The sequence below is a fragment of the Taudactylus pleione genome, unplaced genomic scaffold (assembly GCF_031769625.1).
Source record: "Taudactylus pleione unplaced genomic scaffold, aTauple2 ptg000015l, whole genome shotgun sequence".
NCBI lineage: Eukaryota > Metazoa > Chordata > Amphibia > Anura > Myobatrachidae > Taudactylus > Taudactylus pleione.
In genome coordinates this window covers 8,713,807-8,739,793 of record NW_028284417.1, presented here as the reverse complement: position 1 = coordinate 8,739,793, position 25,987 = coordinate 8,713,807, and the positions used below count along the sequence as shown (strand labels likewise).

General features: G+C 43.2%; 2 protein-coding genes across 5 annotated transcripts in view; one reads left to right on the top strand and one right to left on the bottom strand.

Moving 5' to 3' along the window:
- Positions 1-25,987, bottom strand: part of MYO6 (myosin VI) — a 305,891-nt gene that overhangs the window by 241,983 nt on the left and 37,921 nt on the right. The window lies entirely within an intron of this gene.
- On the top strand, positions 4,872-7,442 carry LOC148542106 (zinc finger MYM-type protein 1-like). The gene has a single exon (XM_088472462.1). The coding sequence runs from the start codon at positions 4,872-4,874 to the stop codon at positions 7,440-7,442; it is 2,571 nt and encodes an 856-aa protein (XP_088328588.1).

Here is a 25,987-nt window from a genome sequence, read left to right as displayed (position 1 = left end):
AACACAGACCGTGTAATAAAATATAATCACTGGCATCACCCTTATTATACTGAATCCTAGTATCCCTCCAGGAGAGGATAAACGGGCGCTGAAGGTATGGTCCACCAATACGGCGATATACAAGAATCACTCTTATTACCCACACTTGAACTTTGGTTAAACTCGTAATTTAAACAATTCTCATTGGGGTTAAGAAGGGACCTGGTTATTCATGGGAATTAACATCCCTTTGAATTGCTGTCTACTCCTGTTTAAGATCCCAAGTACTGTATCTTTGGCATCAATAAAAGTCAATGAAAGGTCTTTTAAAACGCATGGGCACACTGGACAGCTGCCCAGGGCCCCACGATTCTAGGGGCCTTCGCGCAGGGGTTTGGCTGGGCCAGGGGGACATCTACATGGAGTATGCAGCCAGCTGAGAGGCAGGCAGAGGAAGATGCTCTCTGGCCGCTCTGATTGTGAATTACACACAATAAGAGCAGCCAGGCAGCATTCTCTACCTGGTTCCCAGCCTGCAGCCACAGAGCTGGATTAAGGGGGGGTGTGATCACGTCCCCCCAGGTCTCCCTCTCTCAGGTGGTCCCTCATACTGCATTCACAGCTGCAGTGCAAAGCAGGAACTGCACTGCGAGCTGGAGAAGAGAAGATAAGGTGAATTCCATAATCCTCACTTTGCATCATGTTTTTATATATTTAAACATTGATTTTTATTGAAAGTACCAATAAATCTAAAAGGTTTAATTTTAGTTACCATTTACATTTTATTCCCGTGCATTGCTTTGCCGAGAGCCTATAATGCTAAGACGGCCCTGTCAGTACCATATCCTAAATACAGTAATCGCAAATACGAGCTATAGCGTGTATTTTACCAGGTAGTGAGAACCAGGGACTCATTTTTGCAGAATGGGTGGGTCCCCAGGGACGCGCTCCGCTGAGGCCAATCCCTGGTTCCAGAGTCGGCTGAGATGCTGTGCGCTGCAGCCAATAGGTATCTACCCTGTCTACCCCTTCAAAAGTTGGAGGAAATTTAATTTGCTGCCACACCTCCTGCTATTTGGAGGTGGAGCCGGGGACCCAGCTCACCTCACTCACAGTCAGGAGCAGAAGCCAGACAGGCTGAGCCGGGGGACACTGTCTACTGCCAGAGGTACAGTGCACTGTGCAGACGTGAGGCCCTGTCCCCTCTCTGTCTATTTCCAGAAGTACAGTGCAGACGCAAGGCCCCGCCCCCTCTATGTCTATTGCCAGAAGTAAAGTGTACTGCAGACGCGAGGATCCGCCCCCTCTCTATGTCTGTCCGACTCCAGAAGCACAGTGGAGATGCGAGGCCCCGCCCCCAGTCTCGTCTCCGCTACCAGGGAGGACAACGCGGCCACAGCCTACAGTTTCAGGCTGTTTTGGAATAGCCAGCCAGGTGCCTACTGGGAATGAGGATGAGAGTACCGCAGAGCACCTAGCCCCAGCAGTCCCCAACTTTTAGCCTCTAATCCCAGCCTCCCCTCATACCCGGTGTCACCCTGCCCCTTCTGCTGTCCCTGCCTACTCCTCTTGTCCCCAGCTCCCCTCCACCTCCTCCAGTATGTGGCTCCCCACCCCCTCTAATACCCGGTGGCACCAAGCCCCTTCTGCTGTCTCTGCCTACTCTTCCTGTTCCTAGCTCCCCTCCACATCTAATACCTGGCACCCAGCCCCTCCTCCTGTCCCTGCCTACTTCTCTTATACCCAGATTCCCTCCACCTCCTCCTGTATGTGGCTCCCCTTCCCCTCTAATACCCAGTGGCACCTAGCACCTTCTGCTGTCCCTGCCTACTTCTATTATCCCCAGCTCACCTTCACCATCTGCTGTATGTGGCTCCCCTTCCCCTCTAATACCCGGTTGCACCCAGCCCCTTCCCCTGTCCCTGCCTACCCCTCCTGCCCCTAGCTCCCCTCCCTGAATACTCCTGTCACCGGCTCCCCACCTCCTACTCCTGTCACTGGCTCCCCACCGCCGGATCCCGTCACCGGCTCCCCACCTCCTACACCCATTACCGGCTCCCCACCTCCTACACCCATTACCGGCTCCCCACCTCCTACACCTGTCCCCGGCTCAGCAGCCGCCCCCATCCAGCTCCCACAGAATAAAAAGGAGAGAAGAGTGCACAGCTAGAGGCAGAGAATTCCTTGAAGATTTTTGTTCAAAGGTAGGAGAACAAAATCTTTTTAGTATATTTTTAAAATGTATTTATTGGTTTGTGGTTTTTCATAAAATTATGCTAATACAACAGTTTCTGCGTAATTTTATGTTTCACCGCTATGTAAGAACAGTCTAATGCAGAAGATTTCACAGAAATCTCCTGCAGAAGGCTAACTACAGCAGCAGACTGCAGTCCCCATTACTGTCAATGGGGACTGCAGTCTGACCTCTGGCTACAAAACCGATGCTATTGGGGGTATCAGATGGGCATTCTAGGGGTATGCAGGCATGTGTGGCAGTGGCGGAACTCCCGGAGACAATGGAATCAGTTGCCGCCGGGCGCCCAGCCCTGAAGGGGGCATCTGGCTCCATTGTCTCCAGGGTCCCGGCCGTTCCACCTCCTTCCACCGCATCTACTAACCTACCCGTCCCCTATACTGCTACCGCCGGCTTCACTTTACTGTCAATAAAAGAAAGAGAGGAGCCGCTGAGCTGAACGCCAATCAGCATCAGCGGCGCTCCTCCTCCGGCTCCACTACACACTACATGCTCTCGGCGGGCCGCGGACGTCACCACGCATCATGTGACCGCCCGCGACCTACCCTGGCTGTGCCTGCCCCGTGCTCCTCTGAAGAGCCGCCCGACACTGCAGACAGAGTGCAGACGGAGACGGAGTCGGACCGTGGTCATGGAGACAACACTTAGACACTGTCTGTGTAAAGTGCGGCTGGGACCCGGGAGACAGGATCTGCGTGGGCAGCGCATCGGGCTGTGGACTGTGACTGGGGACTCAGGCAGCAAGAATCAAGTAAGTGAGTCTGTCTGTCTGTCTGTCACAGTGTCTGGCAAGCCAAGCAAGTGGGGTCATTGCCTGGCGTTGGACTTGGCGGAGGGGGGGGGGTGTTGAGGGAGGGGGGGGGATGATATATCTACTATGCATATATTTTATCACTCTGCCATGTTAGGGGGGGAGGGGTGTGCTGAGGGAGGGGGGGATGATATATTTATAAAGCATATATTTTATCACTTTGCCATGTTGAATCATTGTACATGACAGTTATAAAACATATGCTCTTTAAATATACTCCCCCCCTAACATTACAGTGATAATAAAACATATGCTCTATAAATATAACACCCTCCCCCTTACATTAGTGCTACAGCGCACTCTCCTTGTTTGCTCCTACGGGGAGGCTTCAAACTATAACAAAGATGGCTATCATTTTGTATTCTGCACATGTGTGGTGCCATCTTGTATTCTGTGTCAGAGCGCCACGGTGGGACACGGGCGTGACCACTTAGCTCAGTGAGACCCCACAATATACTGCAATTCACAGCTATCATACCTGCTTGTATCCTGCACCACTACCCCCATACAATCACGTCTGGTGACTGTATGCTCCACTCCAGCTCCATGCTGAGAGTCTGTTATAGTCTTAACATGAAGTATGGCTATACATCCACTTTACAACTAAATAAACGGCGCCACTGGTTAAGTATTGGGCCTTTTGATTTGGGAGGGCTAGTGTGTACTATTACTCTACCATACCACAGCCAACAGTACACCACATACTTTAGTATTAGCTCCCCTTAAGAAATGCTCTATGCCTTTTTCTGGAGCGCCATGAGCTGCTTGCATACAATCCTAAGAGTAGGGATGTGGTAATTTAGGGGAGGCTGTTGGCCCTTTAAACTCTAGGGGCCTGATTCAGACCCGTTCGCTAGGCTGCGTGCGCTCGTAGCTGGCCGATTTTCGCACACTGCTTTTAACCTAAATTAAAACCACAAAACTTAAAAAAATTAAATGAACATCATTCATAACCTTCACTTAATGTAATTCCCTAGTATTTAACAATATACCCCTACATCATCATAAATGGGCTAACAGAGGGCCTGATTCAGAGGCGCTCGTAAGCGGCCGCTCGTTCGCTCCGAGCGATGTTCGCACAACTGCGCATGCGTATGGGTTGTAATACGCATGCGCGAACCAGTCATTGCGGTCGGAAATTTTGTGCTTGCAAAATAGCGAATGCCTGCTAATTTGAGTGACAGAATGAGGCGTTTGTGGGTGGTAACAGGGGAAGGTGCTTGAAAACGGGGAGTGGAGATCCGAACGCAGGCGTGCCAAACGGTCAAAACGGGCGTTTTAAGGGTGTGCATAATTAACAAAGCAGCGTCATCGACCACGTCACTTGGTTGTTTCTTAGCCTGAACTGTTCGCATGATTGCGGTAGGAAAATCCAACCACAAGCACTGCGAGCAGTTCAGACGCCTTTCGATGTACTCGATTAATCTAATAAATAGCGAAGATGACGTATGATGCGAGCGGCCAGGGGGCGTTTTTTAAAAAATAGTGAGCGCATATTTCGTTCACTCGCTCAGACATAGAGGCGTCAACAGACAGCAAAGAACGAGTGCTCAATTTAAATAGCCGGCCCCTTTTTCTGAACGACCGTTCGCAAATAGTGTCCGGCTCTGAATCAGGCCCAGAGTTTTAAATGTCATATTCGTTCTTCCCATCCTGAAACCAATTAGAAGTAACTATTTTCATATTGGAAACATTTTCACTTTTGCGCAGTGTTATGGGATACTTGTACATTATAGTAATTTATGTCACCTGATTGTTCTCCACTTATTACAATTTGCACTACATTTGTATTTGAGTAAAGCAGTTGGATATTCCAAAACTTGGACCATGTCTGCAAATCCTGGTAAAGGAAAACTCAGTGGTGCTGCAGGAAGGACAATTAAGAAACGTAAGCAAGCTTCAGAAAGTGAACTATTGCAAAAGATTCCAAAACTTAGTACTTATTTCAGTAACCCATCTCAAAAAACTTTGGACACTGGTGCATCTTCAGAAGAAACCGAAGAGTGTCAGAAAGAGCAGAATGCGGGAGAGATTCAGAAAGATACTGATGAGTCTACTTCAGAACAACTACTTGAAGGGTCTGCAGTGGCACCCGAAGAACAGAATGACGCTGAAACATTTCCTGAATCAGAAAGAGACTGTGAATATACTACAACAGTAGAGAGTTTACCACCGAATTCTGACAGATCTCATTTTGGAGCAAAAACTCTGAATTCTTTTGAAAAGAAATTTGTTGTTCAAAGTGGCTTGTATCAGCCAAAGGGCCCTTTCCCAAAACAGAAAGAGGGCTCTTGCAAAGGTCGCAGTTTCAGCGAACACTTTTACACACGCCGCACAAAGTCTGGCTTAAGTTTACAAAGAATATGGCTCTCATATAGTCCAATTGCTGACAAATGCTACTGCACCCCATGTTGGCTCTTTAGTACAACACAGAATCAAGCGTGGACTGAGGGAACAAATGATTGGAAAAATCTGCCACGCAGCATAGAGAGACATGAGAATTCTTCAGCACATTCAGAAGCTTGTCAGGTGTACAACATGTGGAAAACTGATGCCACTGTGGATCTCTTGGCCGACAAGCAAATATATGAAAATCGGAAATACTGGCGTCTTGTACTGGATCGTATTGTAAATGTCATCATTACGCTTTCCAGATGCAATCTAGCGTTTCGTGGTCATCGAGAGCAGGATTATGATGAGGATAAGCCTGTGCTTGGCTCACGTGGAAACTTTCTTGAATTTATTCATCTGATAGCTAGATATGATCCAGTACTTGAAAATCTACTGAGTAAGCCAATGGGGTCCACAAAATATTTAAGTGGGTCCATCCAAAATGAGATCGTTGACATTCTTGCCAATCGTGTGAAGCAGCAAATCATAGATGAAATAGCACATGCTCCATTTGTCTCTGTGATTATGGACACAACAATGGACATTTCAAAGACAGACCAATTGAGCAAGATATTTAGTTATGTCACAATTGAGAAGAATGATGACGGCATACCTGTCACTCTAAGAATTAATGAATCTTTTGTGGGATACAGTGAAGTTAAAAGTCAAAAAGCAGATGATCTGGCAGCAGTCATACTGGAAGAAATTGAAAACATCACAGAACTGCGGAAGTTAAGAGGGCAAGGATACGATGGGGCAGCCAACATGAGCGGGGCATATGGTGGAGTCCAGACTCTGATGAAACAGAAGGCACCAAAAGCTCAGTATATTCATTGTTGTGCACATGCTTTAAATCTTGTCATCAATGATGCAGTGAAGCATGTACAGGATTTAAGGCAATTTTTTGATCTGCTTGAAAGACTATACATCTTCTTCAGTGCTATCAGTAGGTGGAATCGTCTACAAAAGGAAGGCAACAGCTCAGTTACTCTCAAGCGACTTTGCCCTACTCGCTGGTCATCCAGGAATCAAGCCTTACTAGCTCTTCGGACTCGATTTGTGGATGTCATGAAGCTGCTTACCATCTTGTCATTCACCGGGAAGAATGGTGAGGAAAAATGCGAAGCAGCATCACTTAAGAAATATTTTGAGAGTTTTTCCTCAATTGTAACAGTGATTGTCCTGTTAAAGGTTCTTGGACCACTGGATATTATATCCAAATCAATGCAGTCACAGTCAAGTGATCTTAACACTCCTGTTGTGCTACTGCAGTCATTTGTGCAGGATATGTTGGAATTACGCAACAACTGGGAAACTACGGTGTCCTTGGCAAAGGAGTTAGCAAATAGTTGGGGGATAGAATGCATGTTCTTTCCATCAAAACGGATTCGCCAAGTCAAAAGTTTCCATGATGATCTCTCAAGGGATTCTAGACTACAGTCTGCTGAGAAACGCTTTCAAGTGGAAGTTTTTAATGCACTTATCGACATCACCATTAATCAAATGGAAACCCGTTTTCAGGCAATGCAGAAGATTTACAAACTGTTTATGTGCATACAGCCAAAGATCATTCTTGAGAAGAGCATTGAGGAACTGATCGGGCTCTCGAAGTTTCTCACCAATCAGTATTCTGATGATATTTCTGATGAACTTGCCGACCAGTTAGTGCTATTTAAATTGACACTCAGTGTAAAACTTGGTAACATTAATTCTGTCAAAGAATTAGCAGAGTTCCTGTTGATCAATCATCCGGAATTAGCCAGCAGTTTTTCAGAAGTGATCAACGCAAGCCTGTTGTATTTAACGCTTCCTATCACAGTTGCATCAGCAGAAAGAAGCTTCTCCAAGTTGAAACTCATTAAAACATACCTGCGTAGCACGATGTCCGAAACTCGATTGAGCTCCCTTGCAATTTTATCAATAGAAAACCAACGATTGAACAGTGTGGACACTGAAGAGCTAATTGACAGTTTTGCAGAATCAAAGGCCCGTCAAAAACCTTTCTGAGCAACTCTACACTGCTGGTTTATTTATATTTTGTTTGTGTTGTGAGGACTTTAAACTGACTCAATTCGTTCATAAAAAAGTGATCATATAATCACTATGTTCAACGCACTTAGTTTAAATATAGTTGGTGAGGTGTTAATTTATCTGATAATAAATCGTAATTTGTTTCACTCTTCCTTGACTTTCAACTATGTATCATTTTGCATGCTAGGTGTGTTTATAAAGTCATGTCAAGCTTAAATTTGTTTTAAACTTGTGGAGGGGGGAGGGGGGGGGCATCAACATTTATCTTGCCTCCGGGCAACTGAGATGAAGTTACGCCACTGATGTGTGGTGACATGTGGGGAGGTCTGAAGGGCATATAGGGAGCTCTAAAGTATACATTATGATGGGACCCAGAAATGGTCAGGTAGGCCCCTGGGACCCACATATTTTGTCGCTCAGCGCGATCACAGTAAATGTTTCCTTTTTTCCCTACTTCTGTGTTTTTAAGATAAAAAAATGTTTGTTTGACTTGTTCATAAGATGGATAAGGAAACAATGCAGTATTTGGTTGTTTAAATGTTCTTATTTATTGATTATAACTGTGAAACTTACAATTGTGATAAAAACTATATATAAAGTATACCCTTTCACAGAGGCAGCCGTTAGAAATATAAGCAGTTTTTTTTCTCTGTAGAAAAACGCCTTTACATTTCTTGTCTTATATGCATAAAGATCAGAGAACACACCTTATGAAAATAAATAGATAGCAAACAAATCATGTGACTACACTAAGTGGCAAACACAGCACATACTGAAAAATGATCTCTTTAACAAATATATTATACCGCACAAACAAATGTCATGCTAACGTCTCATGTGATTGAGTATGTACCAAACTGACATCTTAAATACAAGCAGAGGCTGCTAATGGTTACATATATAATGGGTTTCGTTTGAGCAGATGCAACAGTGACTAAAATGAACATTGATTTGTAACTAGGTAATTGTAAAGGTAAATAGGATACTGGTGTTTTTATAGGGCCTATTCAACAATGATTTTTTACATAAAAAATGCGGAAATCATAATTTCCTCATTTTTGATGTAAATCCCATATTCAGCAATGGGATAAAGGAGAAGATAACACAATTGTCTTCTCCATTACTTCCCATCTCGCAGAGTACCGCACTATATGGATCATCTATTGATCTCTACAGTGCTTTAACGCTTTCTGCTATTCAGCAAAGCAAAAAGCGTTAAATTACTTGAAAAATCCTTACTTTATACAACGCCATCTCCCGAAAACTGCAGGGACAGAGGGAAATTATCCCATTATCCCATAAGTATATATATATATATATATATATATATATATATATTTGGAAAAACAGCGGCACGCAGCAGGACTCATGAAAAAAGACTCGCTATGGAGGTATGGTGTCCCGTATCGAGTCTTTTTTTCATGAGTCCTGCTAAGTGCCGCTGTTTTTCCAATTCTGTGCATCGAGTAGTTCAGTCTACCCGGGGAGGGCACCCAGGCAAGTAAAATCCTTTATGTAAAATTGTTTTCACTGAGTGCCAGTCTCATGGACACACACATATACATATATATATATATATATATATATATATATATATGTGTCACCGCAAAGCAGGGATGGAGACTGTTCCCAAGCGCATGACTCAGCATGCGCAGTAGCAGTGACAGAAGGTATTGTTTTCGGAAACCAATAACAATACCTTCTGTAACATCGCAGGAACAGCGTGTTACCGCAACCTCTGTCCCTGTTCAAAATAATGCTGAATAGCAGCCATAAATATTAATAATTGATAAAAAAATTGTGACGATGCTGACCGATAATATTCTGGGCAACATCATCACTATTGCTGAATAGACCCCTTTATATTAAAACATAGTTACACTGTCCACAATCTGGATGTAATATTATATACAACATTTCTATTTCACCTCCTTGTAAACTGCATGGGAGCTTTCAGATAAACCTCTGAAGACTGTAAATTCACATTATCTTCCAGTAGTCTCTTGATAAATTCTTAATAAATATACCAGGTGCCAGATCACAGATAGCTGGGAATATCTCTCTGGCGGGAGAGGGCATGAGCAGACACAGTAATACATCATGCAGAATGCATTTCCCTGCTGGCTATACACTGTGGGAATCTCTTCGATAAAACACATATCTGACATAAAAAATAAATGAATCAATAAATGTTGATGAAGTCTATCTACAGAGATATTACTAATCAACTTATAGACACAGACTGAAACAATAGTACTTGTGGGTTATATGATGGTAAATTTTGCATAGAAAAGTATTGCCATGACAACATAGCAGATACATCTGTCGATATAAATATCTAAAGCCACGTATCCACTTGCAGATATAAATGAGCAACTGAACAATAACAACATCGTTATTGTTCAATTGCTCATTAATCGTGCATAAACGGGCAGTCAAATGTCGGAAACAACCAGTGATGCACGCTGCCGTTGGTCGTTTCCGACATCAATCATCGTCTGAGCATGATGGTCAATCTGCCGATAACGACAGATTGGCCATGTTCAGGGATGAGGGAGGGTGCCTGCACAGAACGATATATATAGTTCTGTGTAGGCACTACAGGGTATGAGAAACCACTGTACGATTACAATGTTGTAATCGTACTGTCGTTCCACTATCTGCAAGTGGATACGTGGCTTAAGCATGGTAAAGGCCACAAACCCAAACCTGCAGAAATGAACAATGGAGGTAAATTACACATTTAAGCTCACTTCCATTACATCTCTTTTAATAAGCATTACCTCAGTGCCCTGATAGGAACTATTACAGGTCAGAAAGTTGGTCATTCAGTAATCTGGGTTAATGTGACATCGCCGACCCCATCTCTCTTTGTGAATCAACCAATTCCCCACAATGCATTTCTGCATAGCAACTTGGCAAAGCTTTCAATCACACTCTGCCTGCACAGTTAAACTGGGTACACACTGGCAAATATTTTTGCCGATCAATTGATCGGCCAATATATTGGGTGTCTGTCGGCAAGTGTGTACCAGTGATATGTCTGTGAACGACTTATCAGGTTTCGCTGTAAACATATGTTGGCATATCAAAGCCACTTGACAATTCGCAGCGAATCATGTTATCAGGTCCCAACACCCCAATGGTATGAATCTCAGCACTGTGCAGTGGGACAAGTTCTGCAATGATGCAATACACGGCACCATGCCCCCTGCACCTGTCTTCCAGTATCTCTCAGTAGGCAGCTTCAAAATGTTAGCAACTATGCAGTGAGCATTTCCCTAGCACTTCCACCTAATTGGTGCTGTGACTAAAATTCCCTTTTCTACGCTTCTAAGTAATATGACAATAGAAGCTGTATTGTTACTGGACCTTTATAACCAAGAGGAAAACAGGACATTACACACATTAAAAGGGAAAGTTTTATCAACTTTTATATAGGCTTTGTGACATCACTGAGGAAGAGTGCGTGTAACTGAATGATGTCCACTAATTACTAGTGAATTGACAGATTCCATTGTCTTGGATATTAATAAAGACCACAAAATGTGTGTGAAGGCACAGACAGAGACCACTACTCTACAGGAAAAATGCATATGGGAAGGAGAATGAGAACATACTACTGTACTGGACAGAGTATCTGGCCTTGTTACTATATAGCAGACTCTGAGCACCACATTACAGCAACTACTACTTGCATACAACAGGTTCACATAGCATCAAAATGGAAACTGCAGTACAAATGGAGACATTTACTGTTAGTAAATTACTTCTGTGCCTCATCCTCTCTTAATCCATTTTGCACAAGTAATCTTATGCAGGAACTGTATGTCTAGAGGTTTGTAATATAATGTAAACCAGTGCATAGTAACAGAAGGAGACAGAAAAAGCTGCGTGGCATTTCCAGAATAGAAATCACTGCAGCTCCTCTGCTAACATTTTCAGTTTACACGGTTCAATATTTTTACTTAATAGCGCAGTGTTCTATAATTGGGCTGCTAATTGCATGCCAGAGCTTATTATCTTCCATAACTTTCTTGCTGTTTATTGCAGTAATATGAGATTGGAATAATGAAAACAGAAAAAATATATAAATTCAAGCAGGAAGAAAAAATATTTTGGCTACAGAAGAGGTTTCACTTTATTCCACAGTATTGTTTTCTTGCATGGCTTATTTTACTTACAGCTAAAGCCGATAAAAAGGAAATGACAGACAACTGCTCCTGCAGGTTGGGCTGCACGATTGAATGTTAGTTATGAGACTTGAGCTGCACAGGTGACCTAATGCTGCATACACACGGTACAACCTGCACAACCAGAGATATCGCTGATAAGATTTCCCTCCAACTTTCTGTAGTGCAGGGCAAACGATTTTGGGTGTACAGACTGATAGATATCTCAGTGAAGTTATGTCTTTACAGGTAAATCTTGACAAAATCGTCCAAGTTGGCCTGCATGTACAGTCGACAATAGATATAGTTATCACTAATGCGGAAACGCGCATCGTTGGTCGATCGTTCACTGCATAAAAATAAACGATTTATCGTTGAACAATATAGTCAATATCGTTCAGGAATATCGTCCTGATTGTATACAGCATTACAGTAGAAGTGATCACACAGATGTCCCATATGAATAAAAAGATATGGGATGGCCACGGCACAGCCAAATCCCATATTATATAAAACACTCAACTTTAAGATGAGCACACAAATAACCAAGTAAATAATGTGAGGACAATTTTAGCAAAACGATAAAAACTACTGGAAAACACATTGTTAAATAGCAAACAAATAAAGTCATGTTGCAGGAAATTTTTTTAAAAGAATAGATGACGACTGGCAAATAATTTTTAAAAAGCCTCAAAACCAAAATTACTATACAGTTAAAAAAACATGGATTATGGTGAGAGTCTATAGTCTATAGAAGTGAAAACGGTCCTAATAGCACTACCCTCCAAATTTAGCTATACAAAATTATTTTGTCTGGTTTCCTAATTAAAATAGAACCCAGATTTTTTGATAAACAAGGGGGGAGGTTGGCTGCATTATCAAAATCCATTAATTCAAACATATATGTACAGTACGTACTGTATTGGCACTCTGGAGCCAACACAGAAAGTTGAATACAGTACAAAGGCCTGTAATAAATATTTTTCGCGGCCGCAATACTTTTTCGCCTACATTGCGTGTTTTGCATGTAAAAAGTATTGCATGCGTCCCTGCTTATCTCTGTATTCAAATTGAAAGGAGGAGAAAACGGCATTCGGCGAAACTGAAATAGGCGAAAAGTGCTGTCAGATTTGGGGAATTCAGCCTGACACCCCCCAAAAGATGCACTGACATGGGGGCTCAAAATGGGTACCACCGAATAGCCCTGCAAATCGGTATTTGGCCAATTTAAATGGTCTCAATAGATGCTATGTAGCGTTTTTGCAGAAGTGGTGAAGAATACCATTTAGCAGTGTTTTTTTAAGAAAATAACTAGTCCCAGCAAATTTGGGGTACTTGAAAATGGGGGTAGCATATTTAAAAGTTGCTAAAGTGTAGGTAATAAAATCGTGAAAAATACACCTTCCGCAAGCACCTGCTATCGAAAAAACACCTGGGGCATACTTTGGGGACCCCCTGGAGTCTATTTTGCTCATTTTTAACTTTGTCCCCCAACTTTGCATTTTTTTGCCCCCAAATTGAAAGCCATTTTTTGGGTGTCCTAAAGTCTTTTTTAAAAAAAATTTACACAGTTTACCTTTGGGGGACTGTCTTAAGGCTGCACGGGGGTTCCCGCAATGTTGCACCCCAAAACCGCAATTCTCTGCTATTCATAGGCGAAACATTTTCGCCTATTACAAATTGAATACGGCGATACTTTTTCGCCTGGCGAAATGACATCATCGGCGAAACTTTTTCGACGATCTCAGCTATTCGCCTCAAATTGAATACGGGCCATAGTATTACTGTACAGCATTTGCATAAAGTATCCAGTTAATCCATACCTTGGTTAATGCAATCAAGGATAATCGGGGTTGATTCAACTGTAGTGTTGTCGATGGTTACAATCATTATCTAGAATACACATAGTGGTACAGTTGCATACTGTTTTCCATTCTACTTTTTATATGTGTATTTAAATAAAGATTGTTGAGATTTTTCTTAGAACTTCGAGGAAAATATATCCCCTTAAAACACACCTATACATCCGTAAAAAAATAAAAAAACAGAAATTAACAATTGTATGAAAGAATGTATGTTATACTGATGGTCCTCTGTAATCTTTTCCTCTAGCTCAGGGGTATTCAAATTGCAGCCCTCCAGCTGCTGTGGAACTACACGTCCTAGCATGCCTTGCCACAATTTTGCTATTAGGGCATGCTAAACCTGTGACAGGATATTCTGAAATTTGTATTGTATTTGGAGGCACACGGCATCTATTCACACCGTGGGGAGAGCTTGGGTGCAGCCTACCTTCTCTGTGAGTGCTGGGCACACCCCCTACAGTGATGAAAAGGGCGTGTGTCTCAAGGACACACCCCCTTTTCGTGCACCTGCAGAGGAGTGCCCTTCTGTGATAGCCGCCCTACCCAGCCTAGAATGAACACTAATAACTCAAAGCATATAAACATCCATTAAAGACTTTCTCCCCACCAGGTCTTTTCTGCCAGACTGCAGATACATGAAAACTAGATCCACATGTCAGTACCCAGAAACACACAGTGCTATCACAGCCAATATCTCCTAGTTGGGCTAATATCACAGCTACTATGGCCCAAGCATAGTTCTGATACAGGTTAATAATCAAAATTGATGGACACATTATGAGACATGTTCGTAAATGGTAGGTGACCCATGCAGGATCCAAAGCTGCCAGAAGTCACCAACATGTGTGGCCAACTTAAGCAAGAAACGACAGCGTAGACAAACCAAAGTCTTTGGTGACTCCTGAAGTTCTCCCTAAGGCAGTGGTTTTAAAACTCGGTCCTCAGGACCCCACACAGGTCAGTTTTCCAGGTCATCCAGCAGGTGAACAGGTGTATTCGTTACTCATGTGTATAGGAAAGATTCCTGGACTGCACACCCTGAATAAATATAATGGGAGGTGCTACCTGTTGAGACTTTACTGTAGGCACAGAAACAGACAGATCACAGGTGCACAACTCCAAAAAACTAATTATATATAAATACATTATGCAAATAGTAGTGTTCAAATCCAGAGCGCAGGACACCCCTAAATCGGCGCAGCAGAGTCACCCCAGGGCATCGCATCATTATAGCGATGCCCTGGGGTTGTCTCTGCGGCGCTCTGGATTTGAACCCTAGTATGTTAGGGACCTACCCTACAGAGGTTCCTGGATATGGTGGGTAGGCCCATAACCTTGGCCATGATTATGCTAAAAACCTCTATTGATTGCAAAATTGAATTTGCACAATGTATTTATATATAATTAGTAATTTGGAGTTGTGCACCTGTGATATGTCTGTTTCTGTATTCGTTACTCACTAACACATTTTAAAAGATCCACAGGTGGAGCTAATTATGTCGCTTGCGATTCTGTGAGGAGACTTGGAAAACATGCACCGTTTAGGGTCCTGAGGACGGAGTTTGAGAAGCTGTGCCCTAAGAAAAACAATGTCCTCCATCCTATTCCCTCCACAGACAATGCCCTTACTAAAGTCAGTAATGGTCTTCATGCTGCCAAATATATGGGCTATTACTTCATACCCAACCTCCTTGACCTCTCCACTGTCTCTGCTGGGTTTTTTTTTATTAAATTTGCAAAAATCTAAAAAAAAAAAATTTAAACTTTGTCATTATGGGATATTGTGTGTAGAAGTTTGAGGACAAAAATTAATTTTATTCCATTTTGGAATAAGGCTGTAACATAACAAAATGTGAAAAGAGTGAAGCGCTGTGAAAACTTTCCGGATGCAATGTATTTATGTATGTATGTGTATTATATATATATATTTATTTTTTATTTATATTTTTTCATTCCCCAGTTTAGGGGTCTGCGTTTGTTCCAGCTAATCTCTTGAACCACTGGACGGATATTCATCTGTGAAGAAAGGAAGCAGAGTATTGACTATTTTAGTGGCGCAAGTCACAGAAAAAAAAAAATCTTGCATCAAGCTGCTGTATAGGAGCTGGTCAGAGTGCTGAAACAGCAAGACAACATCTGAAACTGAGGCTTGGAATGAAGCAAGTCACAAAAAAAACCTGCCGTGTTGTGTGAGTGAGTGACTGACTGCTGCTGCAGGGCTGAGCTCTGATTGGCTCTCTGAGACGATGAGAGCCAATCAGAGATAGCAATGTGCGCTGTTGCTTAGCAGCAGCCTAGAGAGGAGAGGGAGTCAGGGACTGAGCAGTGTCACATGTGAGGCATAACCCATGAAGATGCCCTGATGCAGATACAGTAGAAAAAAGGAGCCAGAGGAGGCATAGCTATCAGGAATGAAAGAAAAAAAACAACCATCAAATTGCATCCTGCAGGTGGACTCCAGCCACCACTCCTGAAGTGCTCCCTCTCCAGCATGATGTTCCCGCTCAGCCACACGCCCTTGGTGAACAGGAGGCACCTCCCATGGAAGTCAGTTCTGTTCTCGGATAGGGGCACCACAACGAGGAAGCTCTACAGGAAACCCAGGGAAACCCAGGAAATACAGGATACAATGTGCAAAGAGGACAATGCTCGCCATGTTTGACAGCTGGGGAGGGGTGCGCATGGAGGCTGTGGAAACATGCACAGGTGTCCCAGCCCCGGGGACATGCTGTTGATAATGCTTACGGAAGCTGCAATACAAATCTCTCATCCATGAACCTGCTGCCCTTCCCAGCACCTTCCAGTGGCCGGGCCCCAGCCAGAAACAAGGCAGCAGCAGGGTCGGTTGTGGTGACACTGGTGAGATGCAGGAGGCAGGAGTGCGAAGCAGGGGATTGTGGTGAGATGCAAAGGCCTGTGATGTGATGCAGGGGGCTGTAGTAAGAAGTAGGAGTGAGAAATGGGGGCTTATGTTGAGATGCAATGGACTATGGTGAAACATGGAATGCTGTGGTGAAATGTAGGGGCAGTAGTGAGACGCAGGAGGCTGTTGTGAGATGCAGGGAGTAGGAGTAAGAAACAGGAGACTGTTGTGAGATGCAGGGGGCTGTGGCAACATGGTGTAGGTTGTTATGAGATCTGGGGCAAGATAAGATTGCTCCCATGCGAAGCTGGGGCGGGTCGCTAGTACATTAATAAATACACAAATTAATGTCATGTTATGAGGATATAATACGTACTACAAACACAATTAAACGCATTTACCCGTATCAAATACTCCAGCTATAACCTATCACAACTGCTTAACCGGGATGCAGTCACCATGTCGACAATCATAATGTCAATAGTTATAATGTGGACATTGTTGATATGTCAACATGAAACATTACGATATATCTGCAGAAAGATGACATGGTCAAAATGTCAACATGTTGGTTAGGCTGCAGCAGCGGAATGTTAAGGTTAGACACTAGGGTTAGGGGTTATGGTTAGGATTAGGGGCATTATTTAATGTTGGATGACAGACTGAAGTCATCGCCTGACTGCCAGACTCAGAAGACAACTCCGAAGCACTGCAGGCAGGTAAGTGATTGCTCCACGGCACGGTCTTGTCAACATTCTAATCATGATGACATTTCTGTAACCCACCTAACTGTACTTTGGCTGTGACTCTGGTCCGGTGCAATTAGGTACCAAAGGTACACTTGTCCCGGGCCCCGAGGGGCACAAAATGGGGATACAGTGCCTAATTGTAATTTATAAATTGACTGCACAGGCTGTCCATCCGTTGCAAATAGGCAAAATAATTAACACAAATCGTCAAGCCCCCTACCCACACCCCTCCTCCAATACCCCTGTTACTTGGTCCAGTTCGAGCTGCATTGCAATCTGAATTATATTGTAACACCATTAGGCATGACGCTGAGCCAGCTCTTCTTTGTTCTGTGCCCGCCATCGCGGCCACCAGAGAGGAGCAGGATGAAACAGCATTTGTAGGTGGCGAAAGGGACAGCCAGCCGAGAACAACGTACGGCACCACGGTCCGCTTCCTCTGCAGACACCCTCCTCAGTCCCACCTATGAGGCAGAGTGACACTGTCTGGCAGCAGCCTCAGCCTGCACCAAAGACTGGTAAGTGACAGTGTGTTGGGTTTAGGGAGGAGGGAGTTAAAGGGGGGGTTGGGAGGCCCCCAGAGATATCAGTGTACTTGGTGCCAACATTTCTGTTGCCGGCCCCGCTGTGACTATATGCTCACTGCAATCACACGTCCACTTCCCACGACTGCAATCCCATTACCACCCTGATATCGCCCTCCCAGTTGCACGAAAACTAAAAAACTAACTGTGAAAAAGGCCTTTGGAGAGTGATTTTGTTAACTCAACTACACATAAAATAATGTTTTCGTTTCAGAGTATATGCATAGAATGAAAGTGTAAGAGATACATGGCTCAGACAAAAGTAATTAGCAAATAATACCCAAATTATCCAGAAAATATGAAAGGAGAAGATAAAAGAAGCAAAGGATTCTCTGCCATCAGGCTGACTACATTAACTTTTGCTGATGATTTAAAGAGCCTGATAATGTATTTTAAAGTAGATAGCAAATATTCCAATTACTGCATGATAATTTCTAACAAAACCTTCTTTGACATGGGCAGATTCTGGCAATGTCTAAATCAGCATGTTGTACTTGGGAGTAAAGGGTCATGGTGAAAGGTCTGCGCATACTGTTTGGCTGCATACTTGTGTTAGTTACTTGAAAAACATGTAATTCTGGACACATGCAGCAATCCACCTACACAGCCTGAAGTGTTATTGAAGTGTCAGAATTACTGTCCAAATTCATCACACATAGGTGTGCCCATACTGGTTTATATCTGGCCTTTCTTTATCTTTAGTAAGTCATGTTTAAAAGTGAAAAAAAAAAATCATCTAGCATCAATTTAATAAAATCATGGTTAACTTCTTGGCATCAACATAAATATTGGGTGAAAAAAAGGTAAGTTTTCTTCAAATTGCTGAGGATCACGCAGATGATCCAAAGCTGCAGCTCGGATCAGTAATACATGCAGGAGGCATTACCATAATAGTGCATGTGAGCAGGTGCGATAGCAATAGTGTCTGAGCCTGAATCAACCCCTATATTGCCAACTCCTATGCCTGGTAAATATTCTGGACCTCAATTACAGTTAGAAATAAGCTTGAAGGTAAAACTTTACACCTTGGCAAAACTAAATTGAGCTGCTATATGGGCGAAATGTCAAAGAAAAATTGCTGCTTTATATTTCCCAGCTAAATTGCCGTCTGCATTTCTTCAGCATCCTGGATGTGATTACATTTGGTCTCATATCTAAACATTATAAAGTAGAACAGTTTGAGAATTAGCACAATAGTAGTCAAGTACTTGTACAGTATGTGAAACAAAATGTTTAAATCAACTGGTGATGCCTATTATGCCTACAAACAGCTGTTTCAAAATAAGTAAATGATCATTTTTCTCTTATTTGATACATTAAAAATAATAGTAAATGAGATTATATAGGTCAAATAAAATTACTTTTTTTAGACCACATTCTAGAATACACTGTTAAATAATAACTTTACATATGAAATTGTATAGTGGGAAGTTATGATTACACTCTGTATTGTAGCAAGAAAGAAGAAATAAGAGGAGGGTGAAGATGAGAAACCCAATTAGCCATCATGTCTCATATGTATGTGCATATCAAATCCAGGCATAGACGAGCACAAATTAATGACAGAAACATATTTTATGTGTCTCTAAGCCTATGATCCTCAGGTCCCAGGAGGCTGGATCCCTGACACATCCCTTGTTAAGACAGAAAAAGGTATTTTATTTACATTAATAATGAGTTCTTCAGTCAGTGGTGATTAATGGTTAGGAAGGGACTGTTTGGATTATTGATAACTCTAGTGACTTCATTTCCCACCTCTCTACAACACACTGTCATTTATAATTATCACTGGAGAATTATTAACAGGTTTTATTTTCCTGTTTCCCAATTTCTTTCAACATAATAAAAGTACTTAGAAATAAACTGTTTTATTATTATCCTTTATCTCTATGGTGCCACAAGGGTTCTGCAGCGCCTTACAAAGGCCATACAACATTGAGCAGAACAAGAGAACAGTGACTTACAGTACAAGACAATGCAGGGCAAGTACATGGCATATAAACATTGCTACAACAGCAGTCATAACCATCAAATAAGTAGTACTGTGGCAGAAGTGAAGAGTTGGGTGCCTTAGGTAATAGTAAGGGAAGAAACAGCATATGGGGGAAGAGGGCCCTGCTCGCAGGGCCGCCGACAGCCACGCCGGGCCCAGGTGATAGGAGCGTGTGCTGGGCTGCTGTGACATAAGAGGGAGAGGGAGGGGGAGCGGTGCCGGACCTGGGCCCCCGCCGGGCCACTCCAGCAAGCCTGGGCCCGGGTAATTAGTACCCGCTCCCCCCCTTCACGGCGCCCCTGCCTGCTCATGAAAGCTTCCATTCTAAAGATGGACATATTATACAGGACAAATATGTTACCCTTAACTAGTAAAATATTACCCTTAACTAGTAAAAAAGTAGATACTTAGTGATAAATGTATGGGGGGAAAATTAAGGCCATTTGTGCCAAATATCACACATCTGTCCGGAATACATAAGGGATGCCGGCATTCGGAATCCCGACACCGGCATCCCGACAGGGTTAGAATACCGACACTTTGTTGGTCGGTATCCTAACCCTCCGCCTGTCCCTACCCTAAACCTAACCCTCCCCCCTTAATGCCAAAGCCTAACTCCTCCCCCTAGTGCCTAACTCTAACCCCTAACCTTCCCCCTAACCCCAGTACTTACCTTCAGGAGCCCGAATGTTGGGATTCCGGCGTCGGCATTCCGACAGCCAGAATGCCAGCGGTCAGGATATTGACCGCATCCAGTCTGTACCACTGTTTACTTCAGAAAAAATGTTAACATAAACTGGAATATCTCGATCTGAACAGAGCCCTCTTCTTCTCCATACCCTAGTTTGGCGGCAGTACATTTGTTATTTTGCCCAAAACATGCTTCATGTCTCAGGGTGTAGTCGGCATCCCGGCGTGAGGGATGCCGACGGTCTAAATACCGGTGCCGAAATCCCGACAGGTCGGGATCCCGGCACCGGCATCCCGAAGGTGAGTATCGGGGTGTTAGGGGGTAGGTTAGCGTTAGGGTGCGGGGTTAGGATTAGGCCCCGGGAAGGGAGTGTTAGGATTGAGGTGCAGGGAGGGGAAGGTTAGGTTTAGGCACTAGGCGGGAGGGGGGGGGGGGGGAGGTTAGGTTTAGGCACTGCGAAGGGGTGTTAGGGTTAGGGTGCAGGGGAGGTTATGCTTAGGCACCGGGAAGGGAGGGTTAGGGTTAGTGTAGAGGTTAGGAAATCACTAACCGTTAGTTGCTAGGGGTTTTGGGATTCTGGCTGTTGAGATGCCGCTGTTAGTATTCTGACCAGCGGCCTCCCATACCCAACCCTCATGCCTCTATTGCATGGTTTGAATGTCTTAGTAACCTAAAAATGCAATCAAAGTGCATGCAGGCTCCCAAGAGATAATGCAGTCCACACTGAAGAGTATATTAAATTCTCGGATGTTTTGGCCCGCATGTGGTAATAAAATAAGTTGGATATATGAACTTCATTTCATACAGTGACCACATTGTACATGTGCGGAATTAAATTCAAAGAAAAATCAGAGCCCTGCAGTTACAGGACTCCATTAAATTCATAGTATAACATACTATACAGCAAAATAAAAAGTTGCAATACAAAACCGTGAAACAGATTTTTTTTAATGCCAGCACCATGTCAAAGTTTTGTTTATAACATCCCATAAAAAGTTAACTAAATGGGAATATACTTTATAACCCTGGCCCTAACAATACAACCAATTAACAAAGCCATGGGATTCCATGACCCGCTGGCCTTTCACCAATAAAAATGATTTTTTTTTTTAGTAGTTCTGAATACGAGCTGCTTAGAATAAAAGCTGATTGTGAAAATCTAGAACTGCTCTTAACAAATATGTGATTATTACTTTGGGCCTCGTGGGTAAAGAGAATAAGTTACAATATAAACAGGACAAACAAGTCTATAGGTGGAAAAAATGTCTCCATGAATCACGCCTTTCTGTGCCTGTCATTAGTGAAAAAGTTGACTTACCCCAGTGAACGGATGGAATTACAAAAGACAGAGAAACAGACATGATGACAGAATAAGTGAGATGGGTCCATCTAGTCTTCTTAACTGTGGATCTACGCAGTCTATATTATTATTCTTTATTTACTCCGATCAACCATAACATTAAAACCACTGACAGGTGAAGTGAAGAACATTGACTATCTTGTTACAATGCACCGGTCAAGGGATTGGACATATAAGGAAGCAAGTAAACAGTCAGTTATTGAAGTTGAGGTGTTGGAGGAAGAAAAAATGGGCAAGTGTAAGGATCTGAGCGACTTTGACAAGGACCAAAGTGTGATAGCTAGGCGACTAGGTCAGAGCAGCTCTAAAAGAGCAGGTCTTAGTAACAACCAAACGTGGTCCAAGGAAGAAGAACCGGTTAACAGACAACAGGGTTGTGGACGCCCAAGGAGCATCGCTGCGCATAGGGAGCGAAGGCCAAGAACTACTGTAGTACAAATTGCTTAAAAAGTAAATGCTGGCGAGGATAGAAAGGTGCTGTATATTATGGGGCTGCATAGCCACAGACAGGTAGGAGTGCCAATGCTAACCTCTGACCGCTGCCAAAAGCACGTACAATGGGGCACATGGCATCAGAACTGGACCATGGAGCAATGGAAGATGGTGGCCTAGTCTGATAAATAACACCTTCTTTTACATCATGTGTACAGCCAGGTGCATGTGCGTCATTTACCTGGGGAAAATATGGGCACCAGGTCTCACTATGCGAAGAAGGCAAGCCGGCGGATGCAGTGTAATGCTCTGGGCAATGTTCTGCTGGTAAACCTTGGGCCTTGTCATTCATGTGGATGTTACTTTGACACGTACAACCTACCTAAACATTGTTGCAGACCAAGAACACTACTTTATGACAATGGTATTCCCTGATGGCAGTGGCCTCTTTCAGTGGGATAATGTGCCCTGCCTGTTCAAGAATGGTTTGAGGAACATGACAAAGAGTTCACTTGTTTTTGACTTGGCCTTCAAGTTCCCCAGATCATCTGTGGGATGTGCTGGAAAACAAGTCTGAGCCATGGAGGCCCCACTTCGAAACTTAAAGAATTTAAAGGATTTGCTGCTAATGTCTAGGAGCCAGATACCACAGGACACCTTCAGAGGTCTTGTGGACTTCATGCATTGACGGGTAAAAGCTGTTTTGGTGGCACATGGGTACCTACATTACACAATATTAGACAGGTGGTTTTAATGTTATGGCTGATGGATGTACTTAGCACTACTAATTACTACACAGCGCTGTACAGACAATATTCGTCATTTACATCAGTCCCTGCCCAGTGGTGGAACTAGCGATTGACTCACACTCATTAATATACTACTGCTGACATGTGTTCTGGCAACTCTCAGTGAAGGGGTTTGAAGTGCCATAAACTCACAGAAAGTCCATGGTAGTCCGGCAGTGGGCCCCTTCATCACTGCAGACCCCAGTGTGGTCTTTAAAGTGTGAAAGAAAGCCAGAGTACTTTGTAGAAAGCCACTAAAACACAAGGACATGCAAACTCCATACAGATAGGGTCGTGGTTGGGAATTTAATCGCGAGGCAGCAATATTAAACACAATGCCACTACTATATTTAAAGTTAAACTTTAGCACTAAACCAATCCTTTAAACATTTACAGGATGAGTAGCTTACCCATTAAACACAGTTTCACAAAAGCATTATTCAGTTTCCTCTTGCCAGACATATACAAAATACCACAATAAGCATAAATGGGGAGCAGTCAAAGACCAGTATCTTCCTCGTCATTTGGAGCTCTAGTGACTACAACCAAACGGATAAATAGCAATATTACCATAAAACTGCGGCAAACAGCTAGATTGTACCTAGTTACTTAGTACAGCTTAGAAAATGAGAGCAAAGATCTGATTAATTGCTGTGTTACAGCACATTTAGGGGCCTATTCATCATCGGGGGCCGGACGGCTGCCAATGATTAAGTATTTAACTCGTCGTGAGCAGCATCGGTGGATGCTTAAAAACACGAGGTCACGCATGCGCACAGTCAAAGGTTGTGAAGGGATTCGCTCGAAACCTGGTTCGCAACCTTGGACCTCCTTCCCATAGGAAGGAGCGGGGCTCTGGGAACAAAAGCCATCTGAAGATGGCATTTGGTCTCGCAGGCAAACTCCAAAAACTTTAAGTTTTCAGTTTGCTGAATATTAAACGGCCCTATCAGTCCTTAATAATGTAAGGACTAGACATGAGCGGTTCGGTTTTGGCTCGGATCTTCCCGCCAAGTTCGAATCTCTGATTGAGGTGAAACGTCATCTTTCACGGATGTCCATGAATGACGTTTTGCCTCTTTCTGAGATCCAAACTTGGACGGAAGATCAGAGCCAATACCAAACGCTGATCTCTACTTAAAACATGCGAAAACTACAGTTTCCACATGTGTAACGGGCCCATTAGTGATGATGAATAGGCCCCTTAATAATTTGCATTGTTCATTATAAAAAAAACAAGAGTGCTGGCACTGAGAAATTCATTCATGAAGAATGATTACTAGATTATTAAATTAGGCATACATGCTTCCATTTTCTATAGAAAAGTGTCACTGAAAGCAGAAAAACAGAGTCTGTGATAAATGGATATCTGCATGGAAATGATGTTCCCTATGTGAAAAATCTACACTAGTCTTTCCGAACGTCAAGGCAGGCTAAAAGTCAGGTTCTAAGAATAGCCATGTTTGAGCACTGGTGACTTAATTAGTACCTCAGTAATTTTGATTTAACCATCTTTGCTCAACCATGGACATCCTTAAAACCTGGACTGTTAGTGTGCGTTGAGAACCATGGTTGTAAAATACTGATCTACAACATAGCAGGACAAATACATGACACAGCCTTTTATGCCCCATTACCTGTACTTAGCCCAGTCTCCAATTACAACTTAGGAGCAGAGCTATGAGATGCTCTGCAATTACCGCAGCCAGAGCACCACTGGGTTAAAGCTACGGGCAAATAGAGTAGTTTTAACCACATATTATTGTCTGCGTACGGGCTTAATGGAGGTTTACCTTCTAGATGGAATTTGGTACACTTGAAGAATGAGCATTTTTTTTATACCCAGTGTGTGTTCATAGGAACATGAATACACACATTCAAGATGAAAACTGCAAGCAACGTCTCACTTGTTTTAAATAAATATAAAATATAATAACAGCCCCAAAAGCAGACAAGTGTAGTGCAGAGAGGAAGCCTGTCATCTTGAATAAGCTTCTCAGCTGGAAGGAAGCTGATGCTGGCATCTGAGACTATAGCATCTCTTGTAGAGCTTAAGAGAAATCATGCTATCCCATTTTCTCAGCAGATATGTCAAAGACCAGGATCACTTTGAATGGCATATTGTACAGAGTTTTGCCTATCTGTTGATGCCTACCATCTCCATGCACACATACTGTGTCTGTATGCAGGCTGTGTACCCCCCCCCCCCGCCCCATGATATGGTGGTCTGTTGGTGAAAACTTTAATTCAGACATTTAACTTTTTTGTTTTTAATATTATTATTGTTGTTTAAATAGCGCAGTTCCCTGAATTACAAACAGCCCACTCCTGTATCAATCTTTAATTGATGTATCTATCCACTTGCACACAAAAATGATCACTTCCTTGTTTCCACTGCCTTTGGTACGCTAGGATTATTGGTGTTCTTATTTATATAGCTCTAACATATTCCATTGTGCTTTACAACTGGAATAAAATATTGATAAGACGAGATCCCGCTAGGCTGTTTTAGCCTAAAACAACATACCGGGTGCCGTCCCGCAGGTGGGAAAAACTGTGGTGCAGCGATCACAGATGGTGAATAGGTGCCGTGTGCATGTGCACATCATCTATTCACAGAGAGGGGAGAGCTTGGGGGCAGCCCGGCATGTCCGTAAGTGCCGAGCATGCCCCCAAGAGTGATGAAAAGGGGGCATGTCTTAAAGACACACACCCTTTTCGGGCATGCACGCGCTAGAGGGCTCTTATTATGGTCCGGCGCCCTGCTCCACGCTGGACCTAGAGTGAAGACTACGTATAATCTCGGGCAGCACAGACTGTGTAATGGTTAACATTACTGAGGTTGTGAGTTCGATTCCCACTATGGCCCTAACTGTGTGGAGTTTGTATATTCTCCCTGTGCTTGTGTGGATTTCCTCCGGGTACTCCGGTTTCCTCGCTCACTAAAAAATTATACTGGTAGATTAACTGGCTCCCAACAAAACAAAATGAACCCTTGTGTGTACATGTGGTAGGGAACATAGA

Excerpts from the sequence above, each read along its gene's own strand:
- LOC148542106 (XM_088472462.1), top strand. The coding sequence starts at position 4,872 with ATGTCTGCAAATCCTGGTAAAGGAAAACTCAGTGGTGCTGCAGGAAGG.